The sequence below is a fragment of the Chanodichthys erythropterus genome, chromosome 12, assembly GCF_024489055.1.
Source record: "Chanodichthys erythropterus isolate Z2021 chromosome 12, ASM2448905v1, whole genome shotgun sequence".
In the NCBI taxonomy this organism is placed as follows: Eukaryota; Metazoa; Chordata; class Actinopteri; order Cypriniformes; family Xenocyprididae; genus Chanodichthys; species Chanodichthys erythropterus.
The window spans coordinates 41,632,031-41,639,683 of NC_090232.1; the positions used below are offsets into that span (position 1 = coordinate 41,632,031).

The 7,653-nt window shown below is 34.5% G+C and overlaps 1 protein-coding gene across 2 annotated transcripts; it reads left to right on the forward strand.

The window, feature by feature from the left end:
- The first annotated feature begins 896 nt into the window (after positions 1-896).
- ndufaf5 (NADH:ubiquinone oxidoreductase complex assembly factor 5) lies at positions 897-7,649 on the forward strand. Of its 2 annotated transcripts, XM_067402640.1 has the most exons (11): positions 897-1,169; positions 1,248-1,288; positions 2,799-2,862; positions 3,543-3,590; positions 4,109-4,212; positions 4,289-4,328; positions 4,409-4,606; positions 4,688-4,748; positions 4,831-4,914; positions 7,319-7,401; positions 7,513-7,649. In XM_067402640.1, exons 1-11 carry the CDS (start codon positions 1,002-1,004, stop codon positions 7,612-7,614), a joined length of 993 nt encoding a protein of 330 aa, XP_067258741.1. In that variant the 5' UTR covers positions 897-1,001; the 3' UTR covers positions 7,615-7,649. The 2 variants fall into 2 exon arrangements, with proteins under 2 accessions (XP_067258741.1, XP_067258742.1); XM_067402641.1 differs by lacking the exons at positions 897-1,169; positions 2,799-2,862 and having other exon boundaries at positions 1,253-1,288.
- Positions 7,650-7,653: the final 4 nt, after the last annotated feature.

The window sequence follows — 7,653 nt, forward strand, 5'->3', positions numbered from 1 at the left end:
GGCGCGACGAAAAGCTCAAAACACATTTTCGAAACCATAAAAAAAAAAAATGCTTTTTCGTTTTTTGAAATAAAATATAAACAACTTAAACGTATTTTATTTCAGCGAATTGCCAAGGCAACATTTCTCATTTTCATTTAGTTTAAATTGATGTATTAAAATAACTAGCCTAAAAACTATGACTGAAATAAAAAAAAAAAATGAATAAAAACTTTATAGACATATTTAGAAAAAAAAACTAACTCACAAAAACACACAACAAAATTGCTAAAACTTTAAATTAAAATTTAAATAAAAACCGAAAATAAAAACTATAACTAAAAAATAAATGAAAACAAAATATAAAATACTAATAAAAACTATATTAGATAGGCTACTAAAATAACATTTTTTTTTTTAAATCGAGATTGTAGCTAAGCTGGAAATATATAAATAAATAAATGTACAAATAAGAAAATCTTCGCTCACTTCCATTATTCATCATCAGTTTAAATCAGAAAAATATGACCTCCTAAATATCACTATTTTAAATATTAATATTAATATAGTAATATAATGTTACATAATATAATATAATAGTATAATATAGTATAATATAATAATATATTAATTGTAATATTTGCAGTTTTACTATTATAATTTATTTCCATTATTATTATTATTATTATTATTATTATTTTTAACCGTTAAAGAATAAAAATTAAGTTCGAAATAAAGTCACATTTTTTTTATTTTTGTCAGTTGTTCGGTATATTTAGACGTTTTCACTCTCCTACTTAATCTATATTGCTTTTCATTTTAGAATAGAATAGTAATTTTTGGTTGAACAGTCGCTTTAAACTGACTCCAGTCCGTGTTCCAGTCCAGTGTACGGGTTTGATCCGTTCCACATTTTCCCTCATATCTCGCTGTTGTTTGACGCAAAGCTGCGCTCTGTTTAGAGGCACACGGGTGAAATGTGTTTGAAAATGTGTGTTTAAAATGAGAATCAATAAGGAAGCATGAATATCAGTGTGAGAAGCCTCCGGTGTCTGTCTCGAGGATGGAGGTGTTTCTCGTCCCGGCAGGGAGGCGCGATGAACGTGTTTGACAGGAGCATGAAGCGCAGACAGAAGGAATGGGCTTCATCTTTACTGGACAGCGACAAGTACGATTACCTTCGAGACGAGGTGAGATGACTTCCTGATATTTGTTTTTACGAGAAGTCAGAGTGTGTGCATGAACTTCTGCTGTCGTTGTGTGTGCAGGTCGGGAGCAGAGTGGCAGACAGAGTCTATGATGTCTCAAGGTCACTGTCCACATAATACATGCATGTTCAATATTATGTCATTAGTTCTTAAAGGAACAGTTCAGCACATTAAAAATTAAAAATTCAGTGTTTTTTTTTGTTTTGTTTTTTTTTTACTAAATGTCATGTCGTTCTAGCCTCGTTTGACTTTATTCTGTTTTGTGGGATAGAAAAGGACCCGGGAATAGACTTTTGTCCTCTGTAGTGGACATTATATTTTAGTGATTTTCTCTGACATCATTCATATCCTGTAAAGAGCAAATTCAGGGCCAAATTTCAGAGACACCAAATGTTTGGAGGTTTCACCGTGAGCACTCCCTCTCCTTGGTCTTTAAATATGACACATTGATTTAATGATCAAATTTAACACCCTTATGGAAATATGATCATATTTTCTTATTAACTTTTACATCTGAATAATTTTCAAACAGTTTGTCATAAATCAACATCTCAGGAAAATGTTATGGGGTTTCTAATCAGAATATGACTTTCTGTTTCAAAACAGGACATTGATTTTTCATACATGACCACTGTAGAGGACACCGGGACTTAAATCATGTTTATCAGGCATTTTGGGAGACACATCAAGTGAATAGGGAAAGAAATTATATATCAATATTCCTATTAATTATTAGATATTATTATGAAAATGTTGCCAAAAGTTGCCCTAGAATATATTAATATGCAAATTAGATACAGTTTATAGATGCATTGTATTGAATGGGAAAATCCATGGCTATTTTACCCACATATTGCATAAAATAAAATGGTATATCAATTAATTCCATTACATCTTTTATAACATAGTTGAGAATCATCTTTAGACAAAGTTTGGTTAAAAAAAATCCCGAAGCCTAAAAATTGATTGAATAAAAAACAAAAATCCCATTGTATTTGCCTATACATGTAATTTCATGTCATTTTATTTTATTAAACAACTTAGTCCTGGTGTCCACTACAGAGGACATAACATATGAATAAAATATAATTTTTCAAAAATGTTATTTTTTTCATTTTTTTCTTGTGCTCTAAACAATATAATAACGTGAAAAAATACTAAATTCAAAAAACTTTCTTTTTCTGGTCCCCAGGAGGATAAGATAGCTCTGGGCAGGTGTTGCCAGGTTTACACAACAAAACCCGTCAAATACTAGAGTTCGGGGGGGTAAAATCTGCATATTTGGTGGGGCTTCCAGGGTAAAAGTCGCAATCCAGGGGCTAAATATCATGTTATTTGGGGTCGCTTCAACCCGCGGACATGAAAAACAACCCACAGCAACAGTGTAAAAGTAGCCCACTTGGCAACACTGGCCCTGGGTAATGAACAGACAAATTAATTTTTTTATTGCATTTTGAGAGCTCTTGAACTGCAGTCCACATCCACTTTCATTGTAACGGCAGTTTTGACATTTTAAATAATATCTCATTTTGTGTTAACCAAAACAAATATAGTCATGTGGGTTTTGAATAACACGAGGTTGAGGAAAATAATAACAAAATTTAATTGCAGGACTTTCCCTCTGGCTTTGGATGTAGGATGTGGGAAGAGTCACATCGCAGAGCACTTAAGTAAGGTAGAACTGTTCTTATACAGTGAATGACATTGGAAAATTAAAATTTGCAATACCTTCATGTTTTTGTTTTTCTGAATACATAAGATAATTTGACAGATGTTCACATTACTCTTTTTCATACAAAGTTCTGTCATGAAACTCTAGATGATAGATTCCTGCTGTATCAGTAGCCAATGAGCTCCTGTGCTCAACCTTCAAATACTTAGTCGGCATTTACTGTAGCAGTGCAAACCCTCCACCTTCCCCAGCTCCACCTGTATGGATCTGCTACGGGTAATTCATGTACGCTATATTGTACAGCAGCAGCAGCATGTCTTATTTGCTCACAGCAGTGTGTTGTGTGTGTATTGGCAGTAGCAAGTAGCAGATCTATTCCAAGACCAAACATATCATCATTGTCATATCCATTACCATGCCAAACACTGAGAGTTGTCATGACCGAAATATAATGAAAGTGAATGGAAACTAGGGCTTTTTTTGAGACACTAAAGCTTGACATTCCCTCATCACTATGTATTTTTATTGTATGGAAAAGAGCAGCATGAACATTCTTTACAACATCTCCTTTTGTGTTCTTCAAAAGCAAGAAAGTCATACAGGTTTGGAACGACATGAAGGCAAGTAAATTATTCCTTTCTGTGTTTGCATCCAGTTGTGACACTGATTCTCTCTCTTCTCAGGAGGTTGTTGAACGTCTCTTCTTAACAGACATCTCTGACTCTTCCCTGGTAAGAGATTGCACATGTCTTCTTTATTTTATTGATGTGCAGTTGGGACTTACCCATGATTGTATCGTTAAAACATTTTGGGTCAGTACGATTTTTTTAAAGAAATCAATACTTTTATTCAGCAAAGACATACTAAATTAATCAAAAGTGACAGTAAATACATTTGTAATGATACAAAAGATTTCTATTTCAAATTATTTTGAACTTTCTATTCATCATATTAAGCAGCACAGCTGTTTTCAACATTGATAATAATCAGAAATGTTTCTTAAACATCAAATCAGCAGATTACAATGATTTCTGAAGGGTCACGTGACACTGAAGACTGGAGTAATGATGCTGAAAATTTAGTTACATTTTAAAATATATATAATTATTATTTTAAATTGTAAAAATATTTCACAATATTACTGTATTTTTGATCAAATAAATGAAGCCTTGATGAGCAGAAGAGACCCCAAACTTTTAAACAAACACTCACATTTACTCGAACCCTCTTTCTCCTCCTCGTTTTTCAGAGGAACAGGAGGGAATGTGAGATTCCTACTCACTGTGTTTTGGCAGATGAGGAGTTCCTGCCCTTTAAAGAAAACACATTCGACCTAGTCCTCAGCAGCCTGAGGTACTGAACCACCCCAGTGCATGATGGGAAATTTAAGGATGAGCTCTCATTTATAAACCTGTATTTCTCTCCTCAGTCTGCACTGGATCAACGACCTTCCTGGAGCTTTGAGACAGGTATGAGGATCTAAGCAAGTGTGCCGTCCTGTGGTGCATAACTAATAAATAAACCACAATACCCTCTTTTTGTCGTTCAGATCCAGCAGGTGTTGAAGCCAGATGGCGTGTTCATTGGAGCAATGGTCGGCGGTGAGACGCTCTACGAGCTGCGATGTTCTCTGCAGTTAGCTGAGCTGGAGAGGGAGGGCGGGTTTGCGCCCCATATCTCACCCTACACAGCCGTCACTGACCTGGGCAACCTGCTGGGCCAGGCCGGCTTCAACATGCTCACTGTGGTATGACAGTCAAATATATAAATGTGTTTGATTTGAAGTATGAGTGATCATATTGAGGCTCATTATTGTGTTGTAATCCAGGACATTGATGAAGTTCAGGTCCATTACCCTGCTATGCTGGAGGTCATGAGAGATTTACAAGGTAAACTCTTGAGTCTTATAAATTTGGTGATTTGTTGTAAAGTTGAAGGAGAATGTGTTTACGGTTTATTTATCCACCTTAGGTATGGGTGAGAGCAACTGTGCGTGGAACAGGAAGTCACTCCTGCAAAGAGACACTATACTGGCGGCAGCTGCCATTTATAAAGGTGAGACCGCAAACCGAGAACTGCACTCAAATGTAACTGTAGCTATGTTTACAACCACCTATTTTTATGTGAGTTTTGGGATATTGCATAAAAATGCTGGATGGAAATGGCAAGTTTTTGCATAATTTTTAAAAATGCGCATAATAAACGTATGTGCTCAATTGAGGCGGATACATTTTTTAATTCTGATGAGAAGACATGCGCATGAATTACAATGGAAATGTGTTTAGCGAATAAATCCCTCGATGCGCAACAAAAAACTCACTTGACTTTGCCTCAACAGTGAATGTGATTAAAATAATTGGACTAACCAGTGGACCAATCACATTGCACACTGCACAGCATCTCAGATGTTGGTTTGGTTGTTCTGAAATGATAACATGACAGCGTTTACTGCATTTTGTCTGTGCATTCAAAGTAAGTCATTTATGATGTATAAAAAAGAAGTAATTTTTTATATATAAGAATAAAGAGCCACAGTGGCTTCCTCGATTGCAGCAACATACAGTACAGTCCAAAAGTTTGGAACCACTAAGATTTTTAATGTTTCAAAGCTGAATTTTCAGCATCGTTTCTCCAGTCTTCAGTGTCACATGATCCTTCAGAAATCATTCTAATATGCTGATTTGCTGCTCAATAAACATTTTGATAATAAACATAATAAACATTGTAAAATGTTAAATAAACATGATAATAAACTCAATAAACATTCTGTAATCAAAGCTAAAAATTCAGCTTTGATTACAGGAATAAATTACTTTGTCAGATATATTCAAATAGTACACAGTTATTTTAAATTGTAATAATATTTCACAATATTACTGTTTTTACTGTATTTTTAATTAAATAAATGTAGCCTTGGTGAGCAGACGAAACTTCTTTTAAAAACATTAAAAATCTTAGTGGTTCCAAACTTTTGGTCTGTACTGTACATTTTTATTATAGATATTTTTCACCAATTTCCCAGTAAGTGACGATTTTGTTCTCTTGAACACATGGGATGGAAACGTTGCTTTATTCACAAATGTTTTATGCAATATTCCAATTTAATTCCAAGTTAAATTCGCAGCTTTTGATGGAAAAATAACTAATGTGCTGATATATATTTAAATATTGTTTATTTTAAATTAACATTTTAATAACAATTTAAATTTCTTAGTATTTTTTTATTATATATTTATTATTTCAACAATAATAATATTACGTGGAACTGTGGTTCTCAACACTTCCAATGTGGCAGAAAGATAGCTAACAATGTAAAACAATGTAAAAAAACAAAACCAAATAGTTAAAAATCAAGATGTAATCATGTAATTCTCATGATTTTGGACAACCTGGATATGCTATAGTATATGAGGACATTTTATTGACGTTTTTCAGCCGTTGAACAAGATATTATACATTTTGTTTCAGTAAGCTGTACTGTATCTTTCAACATACCTTCAGATGTTCATTCCTAGCTAACTAGTATTAAAGAGGAAGAGATGATCGCGTTCACTCGCCCTCCAGCCTGAAATGAGACGTGATCTGTCACATCACATTAAAGAGCGTCAAAGCGGCTTTTTTTGTAATTTCGTGATAAAAATGAACAGAATTTGAAAGATGTTTCTTATCGAAAGTAACAAAACGCGGAGCTTATTGCGATTATTAGTGGTTAGGCTACGCCGCTGTATCCATCGTGTGGATCAGGGTTGCCAAGTTTTCACATCAAAACCCGCCAAATTGCTCCTCAAAACTAGCCCAATCGTGTTTCAAGGGGATCCCCTGGTAAAAATCGCATTCCAGGGGCTAAATATCATGTTATTTGGGGTCGCTTCAACCCGCGGATATAAAAAAAACCCAGCAGCAGCAGTGTTAAAGTAGCCCAATTCTGCAGAAAAAACGCTGACTTGGCAACACTGGTGTAGATCAAATGGGGCGGGGCGCGTTCGGAACGCCATGAGTTTTTCGGTTCGGTTACACTAGTATAGTTTATATACAGCTATGGAAAAAATTAAGAGACCTTAATATATAAAGACCTATATTAAGACCTTAAATAATGATCTTAATTTTTTCCATAGCTGTATGTATGTTTATATAAATTTAGTTAAGCCCTAAACCTTTTATTTGGTAGGAAAATGCTATTTAAACAAAAGTCATGTAAATTCATTGGTAATAAAAAGTGTATGAAGAACATTAGTTATTGGAATTATGGAATTCCAAAAGGTTTATAATTAGGTTTAGTTAATTTTTTATTTATTTTTTGAAAATTTGCATTTTTGTCATTATAGCAGAAGTATCTTGGACCTTCAAATATTGTCTTTGTCTCAAGGTTGGGAACCACTGATGTGAAACGTTAAATTGTGTTTAGTTTACCTAAATGATCCTAAATATAGTGCAATTGTATTAACGTCATTTCTTTTAGAGATGTACGGCAGTGAAGACGGCTCAGTTCCAGCCACGTTTCAGATCCTCTACATGATTGGCTGGAAGCCTCATGACTCTCAGGTCTGTTACATTTTCATTGGTCAGAATGGATCAAACCACAGCCAATCGCATTCCTCCAAAAGTGGAACAGTATTCAGATACTGACTTTGCCATCTTGTGATGAATTTACAGGCGAAACCAGCAAAACGGGGTTCGGCGAACGTCTCGTTTGCCGATTTGACAAAAATAGGCAAACTTACGACCGACCACCAGAAAACCAATGACAAGTCCTAGGACAGAAAGAATAAGTTTTATCCCTCAAATCAACTTCTG

Bases quoted from the DNA above. Each gene is read 5' to 3' on its own strand.
- ndufaf5 (XM_067402640.1), top strand. From the start codon at position 1,002: ATGAATATCAGTGTGAGAAGCCTCCGGTGTCTGTCTCGAGGATGGAGG. The intron at 1,170-1,247 runs GTGAGATGACTT...TTGTGTGTGCAG, and splicing joins ACGATTACCTTCGAGACGAG to GTCGGGAGCAGAGTGGCAGA. The intron at 3,591-4,108 runs GTAAGAGATTGC...CTCGTTTTTCAG, and splicing joins ACATCTCTGACTCTTCCCTG to AGGAACAGGAGGGAATGTGA.